This window comes from Lissotriton vulgaris, chromosome 10, assembly GCF_964263255.1.
Source record: "Lissotriton vulgaris chromosome 10, aLisVul1.2, whole genome shotgun sequence".
Classification (NCBI taxonomy): domain Eukaryota; kingdom Metazoa; phylum Chordata; class Amphibia; order Caudata; family Salamandridae; genus Lissotriton; species Lissotriton vulgaris.
The window spans coordinates 76,163,826-76,190,454 of record NC_141698.1 but is presented as its reverse complement, the minus strand read 5'-3'; the positions used below and the strand labels follow the sequence as shown (position 1 = coordinate 76,190,454).

General features: G+C 47.0%; 1 protein-coding gene across 1 annotated transcript in view; it reads left to right on the top strand.

The window, feature by feature from the left end:
* The first annotated feature begins 861 nt into the window (after positions 1–861).
* LMF1 (lipase maturation factor 1) overlaps positions 862–26,629 on the top strand; it is a 705,094-nt gene continuing 679,326 nt past the window's right edge. Inside the window, exon 1 of the mRNA XM_086940536.1 lies at positions 862–1,005. Coding sequence (XP_086796662.1) covers positions 994–1,005 — 12 coding nt within the window. The 5' untranslated portion in view covers positions 862–993. The remainder of the gene's footprint in view (positions 1,006–26,629) is intronic.

The window sequence follows — 26,629 nt, the reverse complement described above, 5'->3', positions numbered from 1 at the left end:
CTGCCAACTAGGAAACATTCATACTACTCTATTAAAACTATATGTGATGGCTTTTTTTTAAAATATTATAGTTTTATTGGGGTTGGGAACATACATCCCTTTTTCCTGAGCCAGGAGGGTCACATCATAACCCATTTGTGTGTAACAAGGCATTTCTTAGGACTGGTAATTCGTGGTGTCACAGGTGGACTGCACCAAGTGCATCATGATCAGGTATTTTTTCAGGTGCTGCATTCTGCCGTGTGTAATACAGTAAGGACCGTGGTTGACCCCCTTTCACTTCTGGGTGGATTCCAAAGTTAGTTTCCTGAGGCTGCCTGTAATGCAGTGCATTCCTGTGGGTTGCACCTCTGTTGCTCAAACTCAACCAAGAACCGAATGTTGGTCCAATCTTGGTTTGTAGGCAGGTCCACCTGGCCCCAAACTACTTTGTTCCTCTACAGAATCGCAACGACATGACTGTATGCCCGTACTCATCGCGTGTGATCCCATAACACTTCTCACATAAGCTACAGTCATGACCCATATCCTTTCGACTAGACACAGCAACGTTGAAGAGCCTCTGTTGTATCCCTTTCTCCTCTTCCCTCCTCCATGAGCATAGTCGTAGTAACCAAAGTCAGGATGAGAGCATCACAGTCAATGCATTGTGGTCTCCACGTAGGCCACACAACAATGCACCATTCTTCTTCCGTGGGATGTGGTACCCATCACTCAAGGTGCTTCAGCCCCTTCCTTCCTTGGGTTGTTAAGCATAAATGCAATTGAATAGAGCAATATAGAAAGTTTGGGTAAGATACGCAATGCAACACTCATCATACGTCTTCGGTCATTGTTGCTCTTCTTCCTTTTCTAGGGTCAGATACTCTGCTTCTGGAAACGGGGTTCTTGGGAATCTTCTTGTGCCCACTCTGGACGCTGTCACCACTGCCCGAACATACCCCGCCATCACGTATCGTCGTCTGGGGATTTCGGTGGCTCATTTTCAGACTCATGTTTGGAGCGGTAAGTGGACTTCGTTTATTTCATTGCATAGATCGGGGATATTGTTGGGGTTTAGGGGGCAGGACGGTGAACTCAGCACCAGATAGTGATGAAGAGGAAGGAACTCATGTACCTAATGGGTCAGCTCTCGACCCATGCCCTTCGGTGCAGTCAAAGCTAGCCTTGCTGAGGAGCTGCAGGGCAATGGGTGTATGTTTGTTGAGAATAGGCCACGTTACAAGGCATGCGTTAGAACGCATGCCATTACAATGCGGTCATTACAACGTCTGTGTTGTTACATCGCAGACTATTCTAACACAAGTCATTACACAGACTTGCTGTAGAGGGCGCTGGATGTTGGAACATTATAATGTATTATTCCAACTCCAGTCTGTCCAACAGTAGGGAAGGTGTTGGATTTAAAATCCAACACCTTCTGACCCCTACTGCAAGTCGTTGTACCGGCTTGCATTGTAATGGCATGCGATGTAACAACGCGGTTGTTGTAATGAACGCGTTATAATGGCATGCGATGTGTAAATATCATTGTAAACAATGTTTATCGTTTATAAATGATACAAAGATCTGCCATTGGGTTGCTGTCCCAAACTGACAGTAAAATTGATGATGTGTTCTGAAAAACATGTAATGTCACTTTGCACAGCTTCTTGGTGTTGTTTGGTATCTTCAAGAGCCTAATGATGTGTTGCATCTTTTGAATGGACTTCTCTGGCCGTCGGTCTCTCAACCTCTCATCAAAGTCCATATTTATCTGTTTAGATATCCATAGCCACCGAGTGTTCTTTACGGGTTGAGCAGAGCGGTATCTCCCGGGGATACCCTCACTATCAGATCCTGAGTTTTACCTGCTGTGAAACCTCACTCAGTAAAACAAAAAGCTTTTTGCTGACATTTTCCAACTACTGGAGCTGGTGGGAAAAGCCCCAAAATTGGAAACAACATCTGAAGATGGACCCCATATTTTTGGGTCCGGAGTGTTATTCCAAAGTCAGGGGCCAAAAACTCATGATGGAAGTTACTGGTAGGAAGATGAAGCCCAGATCATAAACCCCCGACCTTGGTATCACCCCATCTAATTACCTGACATCTTGGAATGAGAGCCACCGAGGTAATCCATATCTCTTAGGATCGGTCTCTTGGAACAGGTGGTCGGACTTGGAGCTGGGGAAGAAACTGGAGCTGCTGCAGTGGCGTCTGTAGAAGTGAATTTTAGAGTAGGGGGCACACATTGTGTCACAGATAAATCGGATGAGGCCACCTACAAAGGTTATATGTAATATGTATATTAGTTAAAGTGTAGCTATAGTTAGGACACAATTACCATAGGATGAGCATTTTTTTGCTTTGCTAATAACTGTGACACAGTTTTACGATTCGTCACAAAACTTTCCAAACAAAACGTTTATCCACCTCAGCTCCTTCCTTGAAAGTGTCGGGACGATCCTTCAAAAGGGGAGCCCCAAACACACAATTTTCTCATGAAATTTCCATAGGGCTTTTTGAACAGTGCTACAGCTAAACAGCTGAATGGAATTGCATCACATTTAGCAGAACGTTAGATCTTTACCCAGAAACTGTTCCTTTTGTGAATTGGTCCAATTCCATTCAGTAGTTTTATAGGAAGTAAAGTTCTTAACATTTGTATATCGCAACCGTTGGGCTACATTAAAAAATGTGAGCCTTCCGATTGGCTGAGCAGGCTTTTGCAGACTGAGCGATCTGATTGGCTGGCTGCAACAATAAAAGAAATATTCTGGCAGCCATGACAGGACTGGGAGACTGAGTCACCTCTCCTGAAAAAGTCTTTTAGAAAGGCAATAAGGGGGCAGGGTATGGATACTCTGCCCTCCTAGCCCTTGTGTAGAGGACCAGGCCCCCAGAACCACACGTTAAAACAGAACCCCAAAAATGCTTCTTTTCCCCACAATCCCAAGGTTTTCCTGCCCAATCGTGGTAAAAAAACAAAATGACTGTCATCTTTGTGTTTCTTATAAATGAACCCCAGTGTGAGCCTAGACCAAGGGGTTAAACAACATTTGTTATTTTCCATTATGGGGAGTGGGGCGAGCGTGGCAGGACTGGACTGGGAAGACAAACCAGTCCTGGCAATTGAGCTGGACCGGCTCAGGGGAGGGGGGTTCTAGTAAGAAGCAGTGCTGCCACTTTAGCACTGATGCCAGCCGCTTTAGCACCACTGCTGCCACTTTTATTACAGGGGCCGATATTGCAGCAGTAATACAAAACTTGCCCCCCGTAACAAAACCAGCCCCCACTGCTTGAAAACCAGACCCCACTCTTCAGTCTACCAGGGAAATGCCAGGTGCCCGCTAAGGCCAGTCCGGTCCTGTGCGTGGGACCCCTCCACAAACCAGTTTCAGCCCCAGAGACTCCATCCACCGAGGCCTGGTGCAGTTTTAGAAGGAAAGTGCCAGGGGCCTGCCCTCTGAGCCATGTTTTGGCCCTGGGACCCCACCCCTCGGGCCCGATGCAATGCTGTCCTAGGGCCCCATAGGTGAGAATGAGCGATGGTCCCTGCCCACCCTTGGAAAAAACGGAGAAAAAAGAATAATAAACAATTAGCTGGAGCTGCTCATGTATTATTCATTGCTCATGGCAAAGACAACCTCATAATGCCATTCATTGGGCAATTTGCATATTTTGTTCATGCTTTGTGATGCCCCATTCTGGCCCGTGGCACCATCAACATGTTAAAAATATGTAATGGAGGGCTACAGGTAGTGCAGCAGCCCCCCGATTTTTTTTAAAAAAAAGCAACCATATGTTTCCTGGGGTCTATAGAAGGTGCCCCGACGTAAAATTGATAATGTTTTTAATCTTTCCTTAACCTTTCAATCTTCACACGAGGATTGTAGGTCTCTCTTGTGGTTCTTACTTTGGTGTGTTATGTGGCCTCAAGAGTGTAAAAGAAAATCTCTGACAGTATTTATTGTTGTTGAAAGAGGCAATGGGTATTGATGTGGTGATCCATTGGCAAAGCCCATTGCCTTGCTTAGTGTAATTATGTGGTTAGCCATTAAGAAACCAAATAGGATTGTTTTATAAAACGATGTGATGATCCCAAGTAAAAGCCAATAAACTTGTCTTTATATAATGAAGTGATGCCCTCTTGGCAAGGTAAATAGCTGTGCCTTTCAATGGAGCGACAAGTCCAGTCAAATGCTCCATAGGCCATGTCAGGTCCGGATGTCCCAGATGCAGGTTCTCCTCCTGAAGTCCCCAGATAGCTCTCTGTGTACTTCTCCCGAGGCCATTGTCCAAGTGTTTGGCTGCTTCTATGCAGCTCTATATACGGAGCGTGAGGTAATAGCCGAGTCCCTTATCGACTACTTTTTCTCGGATATTTCCCCTCGCCGTTTGCCCAATGATGTATGCGATGAATTGGATAAACCAATCACTCTAGACGAAGTGCAGGCGGCGTTGTCCAATATACACCCGGGCCATGCTCCAGGCCCGAACGGGTTCCCCTGTGCGTTATTGCGCCCACATGTGGCGACCCTGGGGCATCACATGCATGGGGCACTACACGAAGCCTTGGAGCAGCATATTCTGCCTCCGGACTGGCGGCACGCCGAAATCTTGTTTTTTCTTAACCCGGTCACCCCCGGAAGATCCGGGCTCGTATCGCCCCATCTCCTTGTTAAATTTTGAGCCCAACATTTGGGTTAGGTCCTGGGCGACCGCCTCCGCATCTGCATTCAAGATCTGGTGAATCCGGATCAGTCAGGCTTCATGCCACAGCGCTCCACAAGCAAAACAATATTAGGCGGGTTCACAACGCTGTCGCGGAGGCCCCTCGTCTGGGTCGTCCCTCTGCGATTTTATTGGCAGACATCGACAAGGCGTTTGACTCTCTGAGTGGGACCTACCTTTTTAACTACTAGAAGCCATTAACTTGGAACCCAGGTTCCTGGCATATGTGAAACTACTGTATGCGGATCTCACCGCCTCGGTTCATGTGGCCGGATGCTGCTCGGCCCCATTTCCGATCCACAGGGGCATGAGACAGGGGTGCCCCCTATCCCCTCTCCTCAGCGATCGAGCACTTAGCTGTGTGGGTGCGCCTGGACTCTGAACTCAGGGGATTGGACTGGACGCCCGGAGTACTCAGATAGGATTGCGCTTTACGCCGATAACGTCCTGTTCTTCATGTCAGACCCTTGGGCCTCCGGGCCCCGTGTCCTCCAAATTCTACAAGTCTTTGGGGAGACCTCTGGACTCTGTGCCAATCCGTCCAAATCTACACTGTTCTCTATTCATGTGAAAATAGCAGTTGGTAGTGGTGTTCCCTAAAAGGGAGTAACCGCTCATTCAAATCAAAATAAGATACTTATTCCTTAGGGCATATAATTATCACAATTACTGGTAATACAGTCGGAGTGCTAGGGAGACCGCCGTCACTCACTACCAACGGTGACTAAAGCTGAAATGCACAAAAGGGTCAGTTCAGCACTATCCTGATAGCAGTGTCAAAAAATGGTCTATTGGTTATGACAATTTCTTCTACAATACAGTCATAATATATGCATAATTCGTCAACAAAATTCTTCTTGTGACAGGATGGTCAAGCCGAGATCTGTTTGTATATGATTTTCTTTTTATTCTCAAATGTCAAAGAAAGAACCAGCCAACACGTGTTTCGTCGGTACAGAGTCCGTACCCCGACTTTCTCAAGGCTAAACACTATAGAAATCGAACATGCCGGCAGTAAATAAGATATGGTAACCTCGAAGAGTGTGTCGGTCACTGCGGGATGACGACAGAGAAAAAGCCACATCAGTAATCCCTTGTGTGCCAAGGTGCAGCATCTGTTTTTTGTCACCCCCTGGTGTGTTTAGCAGCTGTTGTGGTGGGGCATAAAAGCGGGGTGTGGAAGTACAAATAGAGATGCCACGGAGCAGCAGTAGAGAACGCCCAGTGATAGATGGTTAGGAACCCCCTTCTAGCAGAAGTAGTGGAGAAAAGCCTGAATGGATTGTGCAAGGCCGCTGTAGGGTCACATGAGAACAGCCGTGGTATCTTTCCCGTAAATTACTGGGTGTCTTGGAATGAGGGCCAAGGAGGCACCCAGGTCTCAGAGGTATACCTGGGCTCTTACTACTGGAAGTCAGGCAAGGAGCCTGAGGGAGGACACAGGAGCAGCAGTAGAAATATTTACAGAACTGGTGGTGGATGTACAGAACCTCTCCCTTGAAGCAGTAGAGATATTTACAGAACTGGTGATTGGTGGATAGAACCTCCCCCTGAAGCAGTAGAGATGTTTGCAAACTGGTGGTGGATGGACGGGACATTCCCCCCTGAAGCAGTAGAGATGTTTGCAGAACTGGTGATGGGTGGACAGGACCCCCCCCCCTGAAGCAGTAGAGATGTTTACAGGACTGATGATTGACGGATAGAACCTCTCAGCTGAAACAGTAGAGATCTTTACAGAAATGGTGGATGGATAGAGCATCCCCCCTGAAACAGTAGAGATGTTTACAGAAATGGTGGTGGGTGGATAGAGCATCCCCCCTGAAACAGTAGAGATGTTTACAGAACCGGTGGTGGGTTGATAGAGCCTCCCCCTAAAATAGTGGAGATGTTTACAGAACTGGTGGTGGATGGATAGAATCTCCCCCCTGAAGCAGTAGAGATGTTTACAGAACTGCTGGTGGATGGATAAACCCTCCCCCTGAAGCAGTAGAGATGTTTACAGAACTGGTGATGGATGGATAGAACCTCCCCCTGAAGCAGTAGAGATGTTTACAGAACTGGTGGTGGATGGATAGAACCTCCCCCCTGAAACAGTAGAGATGTTTACAGAACTGCTAGTGGATGGATAAACCCTCCCCCTGAAGCAGTAGAGATGTTTACAGAAATGGTGGTGGATGGATAAACTCTCCCCCTGAAGCAGCAGGGATGTTTACAGAACTGGTGATGGGTGGACAGGATCTTCCCCCCCTTCCCCCCCTGAAGCAGTAGAGATGTGTACAGGACTGGTGATGGACCGATAGAGCCTCTCAGCTGAAACAGTAGAGATGTTTACAGATATGGTGGTGGATGGATAGAGCATCCCCCCTGAAACAGTAGAGATGTTTACAGAAATGGTGGTGGGTGTATAGAGCCTCCCCCCTGAAACAGTAGAGATGCTTACAGAACCGGTGGTGGGTTGATAGAGCCTCCCCCTGAAATAGTAGAGATGTTTACAGAACTGGTGGTGGATGGATAGAACCTCCCCCTGAAGCAGTAGAGATGTTTACAGAACTGCTGGTGGATGGATAAACCCTCCCCCTGAAGCAGTAGAGATGTTTACAGAACTGCTGGTGGACGGATAAACTCTCCCCCTGAAGTAGCAGGGATGTTTACAGAACTGGTGGTGGGTGGATAGGCCCTCTTCCCTGAAACAGGAGAGCCCAAGCCTTATGAATCTTGAAAGGCCTCTGTAAGGCCCGGGAATACAGCGGTGTCTGGTATACAGGGTCCAGCTGGACACCTCCAGATATCTGCATGGCGTTAGATATTTAGGGTACTCTGGTATTCCCTGGCTGGGTTCTCATTTTAACCGAGGTGGTGCTTGACTGGGGTTGGTCCTCACGTGGTTGGATGTCAGTGTAGCTGCGCACAGAGGTGCTGCTCTCTGGAGCAGTGGGGTTCTTTACACCCGGAGCTGTAGGGGTACTTTACACCCGGAGCTGTAGGGGTACTTTACACCCGGAAGCTGTAGGGGTAATATACACCCAGAACTGTAAGGGTTCCTTACACCCGGAGCTGTTGGGGTGCTAGGGGTACTTTACACCCTGAGCTGTAGGGGTACTTTACACCCAGAGCTGTAGGGGTTCCTTACACCTGGAGCTGTTGGGGTACTTTACACCCGGAGCAGTAGGGGTACTTTACACCCGGGGCCGTAGGGGTTCCCTACACCCGGAGCTGTAGAGGTACTTTACACCTGGAGCTGTAGGGGTTCCTTACACCCCGAGCTGTAGGGGTACTTTACACCCGGAGCTGTAGGGGTACTTTACACCCGGAGCTGTAGGGGTTCTTTACACCCGGAGCTGTAGGGGTTCCTTACACCCCGAGCTGTAGGGGTACTTTACACCCGGAGCTGTAGGGGTACTTTAGACTTGGAGCTGTAGGGGTTCCTTACACCCGGAGCTGTAGGGGTTCCTTACACCCGGAGCTGTAGGGGTTCCTTACACCCCGAGCTGTAGGGGTACTTTACACCCGGAGCTGTAGGGGTTCCTTACACCCGGAGCTGTAGGGGTACTTTACACCCGGAGCTGTAGGGGTACTTTACACCCGGAGCTGTAGGGGTTCCTTACACCCCGAGCTGTAGGGGTACTTTACACTTGGAGCTGTAGGGGTTCCTTACACCCGGATCTATAGGGGTTCCTTACACCCAGAGCCGTATGGTTTCCCTACACCCGGAGCTGTAGGGGTACTTTACATCCGGAGCTGTAGGGGTTCCTTACACCCCGAGCTGTAGGGGTACTTTACGCCTGCAGCTGTACAGTAGGTAAAATTCATCCACGTGGGATTAACCAGTGTCACGTAGCATTTTTATGAACATCGTATAGTTAACAACGTACAGATTGTAAGTAGGCCGTCCCGGCTTTTTTATTACTTCTAGAGGCGTTTAGTGTGCAATAGTGCTTGGAAGTGACAATCGGGTGTCCTGTTAGCGCTATAAGTACACACAATCTTTAAAACTCATCGAAATCAGGATACTCCACGATCATATTTTCACTGCGCGGCTGGTTGTGTTATTTCTCCACTAGTTTTTGGTGTTTCTGATATTTTCTTTATTTTAAAAATCATAACCGAGATTCACAAAAGAAAAGCCGGCAGCGGGAGCGGTGGGGTCAGTCCATAGCCGGACAGGAGCGTCTAGCACTGTGAGGGTTTTCTCCCGGACAAAGCCTGCCCTTTGTCCCTCTGTTGTGGGCCTCGCAGCCTGCGCCCTCTCTAGCCTGACCGTCCGGGACAGGCCCAAGCAGCCCCTTCTGTGCGCCCCTGCCTCCGATCCTGCCCCCCGTGGAGGGGACAGTGCCTGCCCCACCTGTCTCTAGGCACCGGGCCTCTGCACCCTGCTCGTTCTCACAGTTTCTTTTTCCCACATGTATTTGCTTTCCTTGGGTGATGTTTTCTTGTTTGTGTTTTCTAAGCGGTTGGGTTTACCCATGGACCAGACAGGCTGTGTTTAGTTTCTTGTTTTAAGTATTCCAAGCTTGGCAGGGGTGAGAAATGAGGGGGCTGTGTGGAGAGGCCGAGTTCAGCAGCCATTTTGATGCAGTAGTTACGGCTGAAGAACTTTGATGCTGCTTTGAGGGCAAGATCCCAAACTAATGGTCAAGTTGAGTGGCAGTGAACTCTGCTACGTTTGCAGAGTTTGTCGCACTCTGCATTTCACGGAGTGGAGTTTTTACCTCGCTCGCGCTCGCATGTTGGCGAGTGAGGAAAATCCAACGGTAGACCACATCCCTGCGAGATTTCTCAACGTGGGCGGTAGTGGATGGTTGTGACCGATTACGCTGAGAAACCATGCTTTCGCGTTGAGGAAGCTGCCTCCTGAGTAGAAAATCTACTCGAGCAGCAGAAAGAAGCAGCGCCCTCTTGCGCTGCGCTTGGTTCAGTTTGCGCTGATTTACCAGTGCAGAACAAACACCCGGCACTAAAAAATCAGTGCAAACTGCCCAACCTAACGCACTCCGACACTTCGCAACCTAACGCACTCCGCATAGCGCGGCGGAGTTTTTGGTCACTTTGCTGAGTTCTGCATAGCGGAACTTCGCCAACTCTGCCCAGGCCTACAAACAACCTTATTTGGAAGTGCACCCCCTGGCTAGCCATAGTTTCTAAGATGTAGTCCTGTTTCATAAGGGGATCACACATCGTTTTTTTGCACAGGATGCGCAGGTTCAGCTTGTGCCTTTTTAAGTCTGGCCTTTGAGGCAGCATTACTTGTTTCCAGGACTACTGTTTTCTCACAAAAATCATACATAGTAGTTTAAGAGGTGTGGCGCAGCGGCCAGGATGCCTGCCTCCGGACCATGGGGTTCACGGTTCGATCCCCGCCGGCAGGTTAGCCCAGCACCATGTAACTCTGGGCAATAGCTCGCCTAATCTTCCTGACTGCCCCCAGCGCCGGGACACCTCTCCGGAGGTAGCTGTGCTCTTTACAAATGCTGGTATTTCATTCATTTCATAGTATACACAAATAGAAGGGCTTTTGGGCAGATGGTTTTATTCATTGGTCTATTAAACTGTGTCATTCACATTTTGCTTTCGCCCCCTACAGCATGGAGCCATGGGTCATTCCACTTTACCCACTGGCTCCCTTCACTTTGTGTGACTACACAAAGCCTGTCCGAGTTGTTCAAATAGTTCCTTTCTCTTCAGTGGTAAAGCCTGTTATTTAATTTATGTGTACATTAACAGATTAACTTTAAATACTATTTATTTTGCCTGCACTTTGGGTGCCCGGTTAGATAGTGTTTCCATTTCTGACCCCCTTTTCAAGTTATGAAGTGTTTAAGTAACAGTGTTGCCGCCTGCGATTCGAATGCTTAGTTAGGTGGGGACTTACCCTTACCTCCTACCCAAATAATAAAGTGACTGATAGAAGTGAAAGGCTTGTTATTTAAAAAAACATCAGCAGTAAAACAGTACCATAAATGAGAGTTTTCTCAAATGTAATATTTTTTAATGCAGGCATATGAAGGCCTTGTTTAGGTGGCTGTTTTTTTGTTGAATTTTTTGTTAGCATAAGCTTGCAATAAAAATATAAGAAAAAATTAAACATTGCGCAGCATGCCAAAGCCAGACATCTTGGCCAGTGCTTGTTTCTTGCCTTTCTTTAGAACAATTTTCAGCCAGCAGTTTTCATCTGTCCACGTTGTTCCTTTCCTATCACTGTTACTACACACATATTTGTATTACATTTTCTGTGGCTTTCTCCTCTCTTTAACCCCTTTGATGCGGATGACAAAGCCAGCTCGTCATGGGCGTTACCTGCGCTGCGCGCATGACGAGCTGGCTTTGTCACGTTACCCGCGATTTTCAAATTTCAGCGCGCAGCGGGAAAACCCGCTAGCACGCATGCGGTTAATTAACAGGTTGCCCCTCTTTCATTGCTTTTACCTTATTATGTCAGTCACTTAATAGTATTTGCTAGTTTGGCTTCTTATGCATTTGTTGTTCCTACCCTATCGACTACCAAAATATTGTGAAGGTGTTCATAGGAAAATATAGGTTTACAATTCTTACCTCCACATCTAGGCACCTTGATGATTTATTTGTGTCATCAAGGTATATATGATTGGTGTTAAGTATCATACATAAGTCTATACTAATCTACTTAAACTTGCCTTCACAATATTTTGCCAGTCGATTTTCTGGGTTTGATATTTTGGTAGCACAAAACTCAAAAATAAATACAGTGGTAGTACACTGCTCTGTTCTCTCCCTTCGAGGGCTGGTCCGGGCGGACCTCCATTCTTATGGCCTGCCTTTCGGGTAGAGTTCAGACCGTCTATTGGCTTAAGCCGCGTGGCTGTGTTTGTGCACTTACGATATAAGCGTGTCCTGGCCCTCACAGACCAGACTGGACCCCGTGATGCTGCTTGACAGCATATCTACTTAAAGGCTTTATTTAGGATATCTTTTTATTGATATTGTCAGCAAAACATGCGTGTAAAAACCAAGATTATGCGATTAGCCGCCAATCACCTGCGCCTCACATACATAAACAATAATTTATATATAAGATGAGTTGTAATCAGAGGCACTAGAATTATGTGATTCTGCTGTTGCAGTGTTTTCGTTTGATTATGGATTTGCCGCGTTTGCCTAATAATTCATCATCTGCTGCATAATTTGTGGATTTTAATTACAAAAAAGCCAATTGTAGCTCATACGAATCAAAATGTTCTTGAAAGCAGTGATACGTTGTGGGAAGGTGCCCCTTTTTGCATGGCTACCCCCACTTTTTGCCTGATGTCTGATGTACTTTGACTGAATGTGCACTGGGTCCCTGCTAATCAATTTCCCAGGGCCTGCTTTCTTTCCCAAAACGGTATGTTTGTCTTCACAATTGGCACACCTCTGGCCCACATACAAGTCCCTTATAAAAGGTACCCCTGTTACTAAGGGTCTTGTGACCAGTGTGGGCCTCTAAGGGCTGCAGCATGTATTGTGCCGCCCACAGAGATCACTCACCAAACACACTGCCGTAGCAGACCGTCTGTTTTGGTGCAGACAAAACTTAAGAGGCGACATGGCACGTATGCGTGCTATGCCTACAAACACTACCTGTGGCACAGGCAAGACACCCCTCTAGCAGGCCTCACATACTGAAGGTAGGCTTCACCATACCACAGATGAGGGCATAGCAGCATGAGCAATATGCCCCTACAGTGTCTAAATCCATTGTTATACATTGTAAGTGCAGTGAAGCCATATTGAGTACATGGGCTGGGAGTTTGTCATTGCAAACTCCACAGCTCATGATGCCTTTACTGAATGCAAAGGAAGCTTGGTATCAAACCTCTCAGCATAATAAACCCACACTGATGCCAATGCTGGATTTATTACAAAATGCACTCTGAGGGCATCGTAGAGCTGCCTGCTGAAAAAACGACTAACTCCCTGGTGTACAGCTGATAGGTCGGCACCAGCCTGCTACACTGAGACACGTTTCTGACCCCTAGAGGCGGGAGCCCTTGTGCTCCTAACAAAGCCTGCTTGAGGTGGAAGTGCTTCTCACCTACCCACAAGCAGGAACAGCACTCAGGGCGGTGAGCCTCAAAGGCTTCTTGCCCTTTGTTTTGCTGGCCAGGGCCTCTCTAGCTAGTGAAGATGCCCGCCGCCCTGACCAAGCCCCACTTTTGGCGGCAAGTTTGGTGGGAAAATGAGTAGTCAGGAGAGGTGTGTCCCCTCTTAGCCAGGACCACCCCTAAGGTTTACGGAGCTGGTGACCCCCTCCTTAGAAAATCCTCTATGTTGGATGGAAGGATTTTAGCCAATAGGATTAGGGGATGCCACCTCCCAAAAGGGAGGAGACTTAGTGAGGGTGTAGTCACCCTAAAGGTAAGTAACCCATTGGCTACTACCTGCCAGTGCTAGTAACACCCCTAAATTCAGTATTTAGGGGCACCCCTGAACCTTGATCCTCAGTTTCCTGCAACCTAAGAAGAAGGATGAAGGGGACGCTGTGCAGCCAAGCCTGAAGACGACTACTGATTTGGCCTCATCCCTACTGGCTTAAAGACTCTACAAAGGAGACAAGGCCTGTCCAGCAGCCAGCGACTTCCAGAAACCAGAGGAAGACTGCTTGCTCTACAGCAAAGACCATCCTGAGGACAGCAGCCCTGTTCACAAGAAACCCTTTCCAAGGACTCCGGATCCAGCTGGAACCGCGAAGACTGCCCACTCTGCACCCGACGCCCATGCCCTGAGGCTGAGTAACTCACCTGTCCAGTTAAGTCTCCACAGAGATACTGACCTCAATAACATGGGTGGCTGACCTCGCCTGGATTCCACGAAGATGTCTACTGCCTCAGCACGGACATTGCTACCACCATCCCCATTGGCTACAAGATCGTTAGGCAAAACCGTCAGCACAAGCTCTGAGGTGGAGTCACTATCACATTCAAAGGTAACATCAGCTTCACCAACTACACAGACACACCCACCAGCTACATGGAACACCTTCTGTTCAAGATATTTGTCACAGCCAGATTCTCCCTTGGCAGAACCCTCATATACAGACCACATAAACCACGCACCAATTTCACCAGTGACAGTGTTCCACCCCTCATCATTAAATCCAGCGCCTTCATTCTCCTTGGAGACCTTAACTTTCACTTAAAAGACTGCACCAACCCAAACTCTTCAGCACTTCTAGAAAACTTTGCAAACCTTGGCCTCAACCAGCACGTTACCGAACCCACTGACTCCGCCGGACACCTATTGGACTCAATTTTCTTCTCAATCAGCAACATCACATTTGACAAGCCAGCAACTATAACCTGGACAGATCTCGCCCTCATCAGTTTCAGTATACCCATTCCGCTCCATCACAGACTTACCTCCACAGTTCACGCAAGTCAGAGCAAGAAAAGCATCTCAGAAGGGGAGTGGGCTTCCACCCTCTCTGAGCATTGGCCCGAGCACACCAGCGACTTGCTAAAAGCCATCAAAAACCTCAACAGCTGGATCACCGCATGCACTGACACCTTGGCTCCCCTTAAACACAACCGAAAGGCAAGAGCCTGACCACAGGCCAGCTGGTACATAGAGGAACTCAGGCTGATGAAACGACGCTGCAAGCAACTAGAGCGCAAATGGAGAACAAGTCAAGACACCGCTAAAGACATCTTCAAATCAGCCATAAGACGGTACCACCAGCAGATATGCAATACCAAGTGCACAGCTGTTGCAGATTGCATTGACGCCATCAATAACAGCAGCAAGAAAATGTTCACATTCATCATAGATTTCACCACGCCTCCTGCTGCCTCCAGCAACATCACCCCCTCACAAGACCTTTGTAGCAAGCTCTCTGAATTCTTCTGTAACAAACTCATCTCCACATACAGCAACTTCAACCCCCAACAGGACCCTGTTACCATTGCAATTCAATGTCCCATCAAGGCCGATGAACAAATTTTGACCTCAGGGCCTGCCATCACCACTGTCAAAATCGCTGCTACCATTTGCGTTTACTTAAGGACTCCTACTGATCGGTGAAGCACTAACACTCATCCTCAATACATTATTCGACTCCTTGCCAAATACCTGGAAACATTCCACCGTCATGACCCTACTTAAGAAACCATCTTAAGACCCAGCCACGCTTTCCAATGAGAGACCCCTCCCTCCTACCATACCGAGTAAAGGTTTTAGAGAAACTAATCAACCAATGCCTCACCGACTACCTCAGCAACCACCAGCTCCTTGACGCCTTATAGTCTGGATTCAGGCTCAACCACAGTACAGAAACAGCACTCATTGCTGCCACAGATGACCTCCACAAGATCCTTGACAGAGGAGAGCTGGCAGCCCTTATTCTCCGGGACCACTGGAGCAATTGACACAGTCTCAGACTCCATCCACATCAGGCGCCTGCATGGCATTGGAATTCAAAGACCTGCTCTCCACAGGTTCTCCACCTTCTTAACTGATGCAACACAAACTGTCAACCTCGCACCTTACTCCTCAGAAGCCTACAAACTCATGTGCGGAGTCCCTCAAAGTTCATCGCTAAGCCCTACCCTCTTTAACGCATACATGATCCCTTAGGCCAATGTCATCTGTGCACAAAACATCAATTTCCTCTCCTACGCAGGCAAATTGCAAGTCATACTCTCCCTCTTGGGCAAGCCCCCCAAAACAAGAAACAAGTTCACCACCTACATGACCAAATCGCTAACTGTATGAAAGCCGACTGTCTCAAGCTCAACACGGACCAGACAAAAGTAGTGATCTTCGGCAAGAACACCTCACCAAGAGACTCCAACTGGTGGCCTGCTGAACTCGAACTCACACCCACGCCAGGAACCTTGGAATAATTATCGACAGCAACCTGGACATGACTACACAAGCCAGCGCCGTCACTGTATCCTACTTCCATACCCTGAAGATGCTGAGGAAGATCTTCAAATGGCACCCAAACAAAACAAGAAAAATTGTCAAACATGCCCTAGTTACCAGAAAGTTGGACTGTGGCTACGCCACCTACACCGAAATCACCAAGCACCTCACTAGAAAACTACAAACCATCCAGAACTCGGCATCCAGACTCAACCTCCCACGCAGAACATGCATAACACCACACTTCAGGAACTACACTGGCTTCCAATATACAAGTGTGCTGAATTCAAAATCCTCACACACCCATTCAAGGCACTCCACAAGTCTGTGGTCCCACACATACACTGAACCAGATTAGGAAGATGAGCAGTTTTAACATCGCTCCTAAAGCATGGAACTACCTCCCTCTCCTCATCAGAGCCTCCTGCTCTCTTCTCGAAGTGCAGAAGAAGCTGAAGACCTGACTTTTTAATTTAACCAACTTACCTTAGGTATGGATAAGCACACACACCTGCTCAGTGCCAGGATACCCTCGCAAATGATAGAGCGCTTTACAAATATACATAGCATAACTAAAGCTCTCCCTCTAAAAGCCAGTTGAAGCATGAATGCAAAAATGCATACAATTTTGGACGGTTCTTATACACTTTGCCCTCATTACAAGTCTATGGTGTAAAAACAATTGGTAGAAACTGTGATTTCAACAAAATTGAGCAGGAGGTAGGATCTTCTCCCAGAAAGAATGCGAGTTGTCCTGGAAATTAAGATAAATATACATAAACATATTTCTGAGTTCACTATTTTCCTAAAATCACACCTCTGTTTGCCGTGATTAAAAGTGAGGATAGGCTGCGAGATGCAGGAAGTGTACTACTTCAATAAAATGGCTTCTAGGCCCACAAGAACCATGAAACATAGCATGCATGTTAATATAAAAACTATATAAATATTTGATGATTCAATATATCTGTGCTCATTGTGATATTCATGTGAAAAGAAGCATTAAAATTGAAGGCAACAGGAATACATGGTGGTGTTTTTGTCAACCCTATGTAGTATATTAAAGAGTTTGCCAGTAGATTTGAATGACCGTGTAGTACCACACTGTATGAAGGAAACTCCAGTTTCACTGTGACATCCGAGACATGTGGGGTTGGAAGTATCATCTATTTTCCATAGAGGTTCGATTTGTCCTCTTCAATATTGAAATTAAATTAGCCAGTATCTGGTGCACCTTGACAATTCTATGGATACCATCAGGGTGAAGACCCCTTCTTCTTCCGCGAGGGCTTCCTCATCTACCTCCCATCCTTCTCGTAATGTGTGAAAGGTGTCCGCAATGTGCATGACCAGCGGTTTGAAGATTGAGGAGATACAACCTCTTTTATTTGATAAATGTTTAGTGGACTGTGGTTGGCCAACACTGTGCGTTATCTGTCAAAATCTGGATGTCATTAAAAAAATTGGAAACCACTGAAAACATTTCTATTAACTACTTCCTATGCCTACACAACTTCACCTTTAGTCTCAGCATCTGTTATTTTAGTGCCAAGAGACTTATCAGTGTACACAAAAACGTTATAGGAGGGAAAAAAAGCAACAATAGCTTTATCTGGTGTGATTCATTCACCTCTTCGGCCCAACCATGTCTTTTTTTTTAGTATGATCATATACTTAATTACTTTTAGTTTTTCTGATGGACTTATATTAAGTTCCACAGGAGCCCAACTGTTGCTATCATTACCTTCCCACTGAAACCATTAAACTAACTTTCTTTGCTTTGCCTTCATCTTATTTCTCTATATTGTTTGGTCAGTATAGTGTAAATCTCTTTATTCTCATGAACTCGGTTTATCCCTTGTATTCATTAATGTTCTAGTGCAGTGTTTTATCATGTGCTGTATGTACATACTCCCCACACAACTCTCAGATTAAATGTTGACCGCAAGCCATCTTTGTTCGGCCTGTTTCATCCTATAGGTGGATTTATTAGAATAAAGAACTGTTCAACCTAGTCCCATTAGTTTGCCACAAGGCTTTTTAGAAGGTTCTGGGTTGAAGGACAGGTTTTCCTGGTAAACAGATGACAAATCTCACCTGAACTCACTAGTACATAAGGTTTAAAGTTTGTTAACCACAGTCCCAGGAGAATGTTCACCTTATCTCATGGAGGTTAACAATTGAAGTTCACCAGCAATGACTCTTGAAACGATGCACGCAAGGGTGCAAGACAGTTAATCGCTTGCAGGCGAGAGTGTGCGAAAGAAGTGAACAATTGCTTGCAGGTGGGGGTGTGAGACAGAAAATTGCTTGGAAGGGAGGGTCTGAGGCAGAGAATCACTTGCATTCAATGGTGCAAGAAAGAAGGAAAGAACTGCCTGCAAGCAGGGGTGCGACACAGAGAATCGCTTGGCGGCAAGGGTTCGAGACTGAGAATCACTTGCAAGCAACAGTGCGAGACAGGGGTAAGAAATTGCTTGCACAGCGAGGGTGTGAGACAGAGGGGGAAAGAATTACTTGCAGGGGAGGGTAGAATACCAAATCGCTTGCAGGTGGGGGTGGGAGACAAAGTTGAAGAATTGCTTGCAGGTGAGTGTGCTGGGCGAATGTGCAGGAAGAATGCGGGGCAAGAATTGCATGAAGGCAAGGGATATGAGACAGAATCACTTGCATTGAAGTGCGCGATAAAGAATCGATTGTGAGCGATTGAGTCAGAGAGCAAGAATAGCTTTCTAGGTCGAAGCCAACCAGACAGCACAGCTGTCTGGTTTGCTAAAGACTTCATGGGGACACTCTGAAAGCTTCCCTGGGAATGTCCATTGCTTACCATTGGCTTTGTGTTTTGTAACTCAGATTTGCTTGCTTTCTATTTGTTGGCTTTATTTGTTTTAGGCTGTCCAGTATATATTTGGCCCTCCCGTTGTGCATAGCCTGTTTACCACGTGTCTTTGTATTCTTCCATAAGTGCTCACTTTCGATAAACAAACCTTTAAGTTTTGTTTTTATCCCATCACATTTTCTGTGCATTCAAAGACAGAGTTCAAACATCAGGCTCTGTTTTCTAAGTGAGCTTGATGTTTACTTTTCTTTCTCTGACTTCAAAGTGAGAGGATTTATGTGACAGTCTTGCTGGCTACTGGGGTTGTGCAAGGAAAGGCTTTTTCTAGCACACACAACATGTAAATGCATGTAAATTAACTGTGCAAATATTTCAGATTAAATCAGAATTAGGACAGCACAAATTAAGTACATTTTTGGGTAATTCTGGTGTGGTGGAAACAACTATTTGAAAGCGATCAAAGACATATAAATAAACTAGGTGATGCCATTTCCACACATTAACATTTGTGCCCTGTATAGTTTTGTCAGTAAATCTGTATGTATGTGCAAATGTAATGGTCATTTCAATTGAAAATATGTTGTCAGTAATGGCAATGCATTACCACGCCAAGCACACTCCACATTATGCCTCTCCAATCTACACCACTCTACTACGTCTATTCCACTCTGCGCCCCTTTCCCCTTTACTCTATGGCACTCTCCTCTCCTCTATGCCATTCTGCTCCACCCTATGCCACTCTGCAACACTCCTCTCCACTCTGCGCCACTCTACAACACTCCAATCTAAGACACTCCACGCCACTCTGCACCACTCTATGACATTCTACTACATTCTTCTTTACTCTAGGCCTCCCCATGGCACTCCACTCTGACACGCCATTCCAATTGAACTACTCCACTGCACTGTACGACACTCCATTCTAAAACATGCCACTCCACTCTACAACACACCACTTCACTCCACTCAATAACACCACACTCCACTCTACTCTCTGACACTACATTCCACTCTAGGCCACTTCACTGCTCTCTATGCCACTCCACTCTACACAACTCGAATCTATGCCACTTCACTCTGCACCTCTCAATTCTTCACCCCCATCCACTCTACGACTCGCAACTCCACTCCACTCTATGGAACTCAACTCTATGGCACTCCACTTTACGACAATATACAACACTGCCATTCATCTCTACGACACACCACGCTATTCGACTATACACCCCTTCACTGTACGACAAGCCACTCTACTCCCCTCCACTCTACAACACAACACTCTACTCTACTAAATGACACTCCACTTTGACACTTTACTCCACTCTACAGCACTTTACTCCACTCTATGCTACGGCACCCCAGTCGACTTCACTCCATGGTCCGGCACAAAACTCTACTCTACGACACTCCATTCTACACTCCTCCTCTCTACAACAGTCCATTCCATTCTATTCCACTCCACTCTGACACTGTGCTCTACTCTTCAACACTCTCTTCATCTACGCAATCCCCTCTAAGCCACTCCAATTTACTCCACTCTACTCCACTCTACTCTTCACTGCTTTGCTCTATGACACTTGGTGCCACTCCACTCTGACATTCTACTCCGCTCTATGCAGCTCCACAACACTCTACTCAACTCTTTTACCCCACTTTACTCTATTCTATGCCACTCCCCTCTACGACACTTCACTCCACTCTACGACAACATTCTATGACACTACTCCACTCAACCCTCTCTGCCACTCCACGCCACTTTATTCCACACTATGCCACACTACTCTACGACATTCTATGCCACAGCACTCCATGACACTCTGTGCCACTCCACAGAACTCTACTCCACTCAATGCCCCACCACTCTACTCCGCTATACAATACTGTACTCCCTCCACGACACTCTACTCCACTCTACGCCACTCCATTCTATCACAGTCTACTCCACTCTACTCAGCTCCACTCTATGCATCTTCCCCTACGCCACTTTACTCCACTCTATGCCCCTCCACTTTACTCCACGACACTCTATACCACTCCAACATATGCAGTGGTGGCTAGTAATTTTACCAGGGAGGGGGGCGGGCCACACACGCACACATATACCTCACTCACACCCATTTGTTCACACATGCACACACACCCCCATTCACAGTACTCACTAACACAGACATGCATACATTCACGAACATACTAAACATTTTAAAAAAACATAAAACTTACCTCAACAGCAGCTCTCTGACAGGCAAGCATTGGTGGTCCCAGGAGGGTGGGACTGCTGCCTTCCCTCGTTGGCTGACCTACGGTCAGCCAAGTTCGGTCAGCCTATGAGGGAAGGCAGCAGTTCCAATCTCGCCATTGATTAACACTCGGCCCTGGGCACTTTAGGGCTTAAAACTGAAGCTCCTAGGTCTGAGGCAATGGGGACGGGTGGGCCTCGAGACACTTTGCCAGGCTGAAGAGGTCACGCCCACAGGGCTCTGAAAACCTCAGCCCAGCAAAGTTCCACTCAGGCAGCCAGGAGTATTTAGCACTTGTTTAGCTCCTGGCTGCCTGACCTGAACCAAAAGAGTGTCTGTCAGGCTGACATTTGTTAAGTCGAAGAAACATTCTTCTTACCTGGAAAAAAGTGGGGGCAGGGTGCCTCATCCCGTACCGACAGGCCGCTGCTGAATATATGACACTTCTTGCCACTCCAACCCCCTCAGGTGCACCCTATTCCACTCGAAGACACACTACTCCATTCTACCCCCTCCACCGTACGCCCCTCCACTCTGTGCCCCTCCACTGTATGTCATGCTATGGCACTCTACTTTCTTCACAACACTCCATTCTATGCCACTCTACTCTACACCACTCCACTGTACTCCACTCCACTATACCCCACTCAACCTCACTCTATGACTCTCAGTTCCTGTCCAAGCCTCTAACTTTAAGACATGTTGAGCAGCAGCCGTGCTGGTGAACAACATGGCTCAAACACATTGGCAAAGCCAATAGCTCTTGCATAGGCGAGACCTATTGGCATTGCCAATGCTTTATATTTATTTATCTGCGAGTTAACTTTTGTATGTGGATATGTTGGTGCCAGATTATTGGGTTGCAGCTCTAGGTACATAAACTCAATTTGATGAAATGCAGAGAGGGGCCATAGCCCATGCGTTATACTAAATATATAGCCAGTAAAAAGGTGTCTCAGTGACTTGAACATTCACCGCTGAAACAAGCAGTGAGCTGCAAGTCATGATAACACTGGCAGGGCAGACTTAGTCTTCCATCCCTCCAAGGTGTTAAAATGATTGCCATACAATAGTGTCCTAGTAACATCAGTGATATACAGTGCTTACAAACAGCAGAAGTGTGGTATGAAGAGCTACGCTAAAAAGTTACTGTTCTTATTTTTGTGCTTACGTCACTCTCTGTTAGTGATGTCACACCAGTGCTGGTCAACACAGGGCATATTTCCCCCAAAACAACTCTGTGAGGCAATCATTGGAGCGCTCAGCACCAATGAAAACAGCAGATGCATCTGTATGATGGAGCTCTCGGAGTCGGGTTGCCTTCCTTGCTTTGCCACCTGCACAGTATCCGGGTCGTGGCCTAATGCTGGGTGTCACCTCCTACTTAAGAACAAAGACGCACATTGAAGGTAGTTGTTGGCAGCAGCTTCAGTTATTTCTCTCTTGCATTATCATCATTTTCTGTTTTTATAAGATTACTTGAGATTATCTGACATAGGAAGAAGAGAATGAAAGAGAACTATTGTTCCCTCTTTGGTATTTTTGGCACCCTTGTCACTCATATCTTATATAAAGAGAATTGGATCAGTGAAGTTGTTTGGTTTTATCGTTTTATGTATATATATTGTGTGTAATAAAGAAATAGCACTGCCAAACCATTCAAAAATGGCACCTCTATGTATAATCACCACCACTTCCGCTTCAGTAAGCCTAAACCCTCCACTTTTTTCACCAATACCACATTTTCCAAAACGTTTCTTTACCGGACTATCTTTCATATTATGCTTCACCTTTCTGTTGTGTTAATTGTCAGATTTCCACAAAACACAGGGGAACATTTATGAGAGCTTGGCGTCATGCTTGCACCAACCAATGTGTTACATACGTGACCCAAACCTCGATGTCATATTTTTAAAGCCACGCAAAGCCACTTTCCATGGCTTTGAAGGGCTTAAAAAATATAGAGTAATGCAACGCGGCGCAAATCGCTGTGTTGCATTACTCCGCACAAGGGGGAGGGGGGGTTCACGGGCGTTGCATTGGGGGTTCCCACGCAACTCCCATGGTTTTTGGTGCATTCCCAGATGGACCAAGCCTGGTGAAGCTGGGAATACGCCAAAAAGATACACCTCTCAAAGATGGTAGTGACGAGGAGAAATATATTTTTCTCCTCGTTGCTTCCTTTTTCCATCTGTGCCGCAGTCTGCTGCAGACATAGAAAGAGGGAAATGCCTCTAAGGAATGTTTTTGTGCAGGAAGGTGCACCTTCCTGCAGACTCGACTATGGCAACCCCTCCTACGTAGGAATCACCGCCCAACTCCGGAGGAAACTCCAGACCATCCAAAGCACAGCCGCCAGACTCATCCTTCCCAGACAAACACACATCACCCATAGGAGGAAACTGTTGGCTACTTGTCGTAAAGAGATGCCAGTTCAAGCAGCTCATTCACGCTTACAAGGCACTACACAACGAAGGACCGGCGAATCCCAATGAACTAGTGAATTACCACCAACCAACCAGGGAACTCCATTCCAGATCCCTCTACCTAGCAGCTGCCCAACGCATCCGGCGGGCAAACAGCGAGGCTGCTCTTTCTACCACCTGGCGGCTAAGACCTGGAACTCCCTACCCTTGCACCGCAGAGCCTCACCGTCGCTCCAGTAGTTCAGGAAGGACCTCAAGACCTGAATGTTCAACAATTAGGAACAGACAACATCATCCCACCGTACGATTCCACAGCGCCTCAGGGCGAAGCAGCCGCGCTCTACAAATCATGATTGATTGATTTGATTGAACTGGGAAAAAGTGGTATGCAAAGGTCAACGCTGGCCGCTTTATAGCGCTTTTTGTTGTTATTAATTTAAGCGATGTTGCATAGCAAGTTCCAACATGTAAAACAATCATTGACAAAGCCAATAGCTCTCGCATAGGCGATACCCATTGTCTTTGCCAATGGGTATTGAAATTTGAATCTTTTTCCTAGGAACGCTGGGCATGACTTTTAAACAATGATAGTGGTCATCTAAAAATTGGTGGCAACAGGGCACCCACCAGCACCTGCTAAATGCCCCATTAGCCAACCTCTCGGTTCCTCTGCCTCATTTACAGGCGGGGGAATCACTGGGTTTTGACAGTAGAGCTGCAGCTAGGCCTAGCATTGGACCATTCAACCGCCGGCTCTCATGGCTTGCCAGGCTCACCCTCTTTATATTAGCCGTTGCAAAGCCATACCAAGCGTGCTTTTTCTTGCCCGAGACCAACATATCGGGCATCGCAGACCCAGGCAGGAAAAGTGCTCCCTTTCCCTCATCCACCAGCTGAAGACCCCCAGCATTTAAGAGACCTGAATTCTTCATTTCTCAAAAACCAACTCCCTCTTTGAGGGTTGGTCTTTGAAATGTATTTTTAAATTGTGCCTGGTCTGCCAGACCACCGCACGTCCCAGCTGCATTCTCAAACAAGTGGGCTGCGGTGGAAAAGGCAGTGCCCATTATGCGCCAGCAGTTTTGTGGCCAGCCCTTTAAACTTTGCATTAGCCCTGCAAGTCTACAAGTTTACTTGTTTTTTGATTTCACAAAACGTGCTAGGTTTTGCCCATAGATCTAAGGCAGTTGTGGATTGCCACGGCTGTCCCTCTTACCTTTAACCCTAAACCAGTGTGTTGTCTGCAAGTTTGAGGTATCTTATTCCTTGTTTTCTACACTGGAAAAAACATTTTCCTTTGTAGAACCCCCTTTCTATTTACCACTGAAAAAGATGATGGTTTCTAGGCCGCCTTTCCAATCAAGGATGCGCGTGTACTCGAAGCTTTACGTCTGCATTACGTGTGGAGAAAATGGGTGTGGAATGTCTGCATATACCTTAAAAGTAATTCCAGGATGGTGGGAGTTTTAATTTTCCTGTGGCCTCTCTACTCGTCGTCCCTTGTCCCCACCCCTTTTCTATACTTTCTGCTGCTGAAAATCTGGCCGAGCGGCAGATTTTATGTTGTAAATTCCATCTGCGGGTGTAACTGTCCCCAGGTACTTAGTTTGTGAATTTATCATGTGTGCTGCTGTTAGATAACACCTTTTCACTCCTTTTAAACGTGGGTGCACAAATGGTTTGTGTAGCTTCCCCACTGCTGCCAGGAAAGCCTGGCGGTATGAGCAAAAACATGTATGTGAGAACAGTTATAGGATCTCCAAAGAAGTAATTGGGACCCCGATTTTGTCTTCTGGTGTTTGCAGCGTCCTCTCCCCCGCACACTGTTCATCACTGGGCTGTCTTAAGTATAGGACACATATATATGCCCAGGAGGCATCTCCCGAGGGACTGAGGGTTCGGAGACCGGATTGGACCCTCAGCGGGGAGCAGATCTAGCGGGAAGGATGGAAAGCTCGTTAAAGGAGATTCAATCCGCCCCTGCCGGCCCCGGTAGGCCCTGGGAGCCGTGATTGATGACGCCTCGGCGGCCTGGGGCGCCAACACTTGGACACATCCTTCTGGGCCGGATGGATAATGAGGCTGACAGGCCCAGGACGGCGGCGCATATGCGTGAAACCTAAGTTTCCTCTCCGGCCTCGCGTGCACCTGTCCCGGGGCCATCTACCCTGGGAGGGGCCGGCACATGGAAGCCGCCCCCGGCACCGCCAAGGGTTATACACGTCCCAGAGGCGCACTCCCTCCCGAGTTCTGTCAGTGTGTGCGGCGGAAGTGCGCTCTTCGACCGGTGTCGGGTGACATGTCCAGGAAAATCCTGCTTTTCTACCGTCGTGTTTCTGTAGTTGAAATGGAATGAAGAAGTATGCTGCCCGGTGATACACACGCGCGTGAAGCCCCTGTGATGCAGCGCCTCACGCGAGCACCAGGCACTAGGCACAGGCCAGCAGCCCACTTTCATTCATAACAATTAGGCCTCACCCGCCCACCCTGGCAGAAAGCGCTATAATTAGAAGCGAGGGTGGAGGGCAGAGATACGAGGCGACAGCAGATACGGGGGCCAGATGTATCAAAGGATTTTGCCCATTCTGTGTCCATGGGGAAATGTGTTGATACATATGGCCCCGGGTCTCTTATTAAAACTAGGAACTGTTGACCGGAGACGGTGACAGCAGACAGAGCCCCACTGCGATCCAACCGAGGGCTGAGCGGAGGCAGCAGAACGAGGACTCAGGGTCATGAAAACCGAGAGCCTGAGACAGGGACAGCAGATCACAACACCAGCGTCACTAGAACTGAGGGATTGAGATATTTGCCGTAGATCACAAACCCACTGCTACTAAAACCGGTGACTGAGGGCCAGAGACATTAGCAGGAGATTACAACAACAGTGTCAGATTGGACATTGGAGCTGAAATGGGTATTTATTTTGTTTATTAATCATTCAACAATACCCAGTAGGTGGCAGAGCTCTTCACATAAGAACAGGTTTTATTTTTTTATTTTTTTTTATTGAATGCGATTTTATATAGCGCAAATCATTACCCGAAGGTGTCAGAGGGCTCTACATAAGAACCAGTTGCAGAACATAAGGATTTAGGATTACATGCGTTACATAAAAGATACAAACAGAAACAATTGCAAATGTACAAGATGTAAAGTCACTCAAGGAAGAGATACAAACAGAAAGAAAAATTGCAAATGTACAAAAAGTAAAGTCACTCAAGGAAGAGATACAAATGGATATACTCTAACGGCCAGATTCATGAAAGACCCGTTTTGCGAGTCTGAAATAGCGATTCATAAGGAATCGCTATTACAGACTCGCAAAACGGGATTCATGTAGGAATCGCAAAATTAAATGCGATTCCTACAGATTCCTTATTTGCGATTAGCAAATTGCTAATCGCAAATAAGGAATACTCCCCATTCATTCCTATGGGCCAATTGCTAATAAGATAGCGATTTGAAGGGTGCCAGGGGTGTCCAAAGGACACCCTGTAGCACCCCTTAAATGCACATTTCAACAGGTGTTGCGC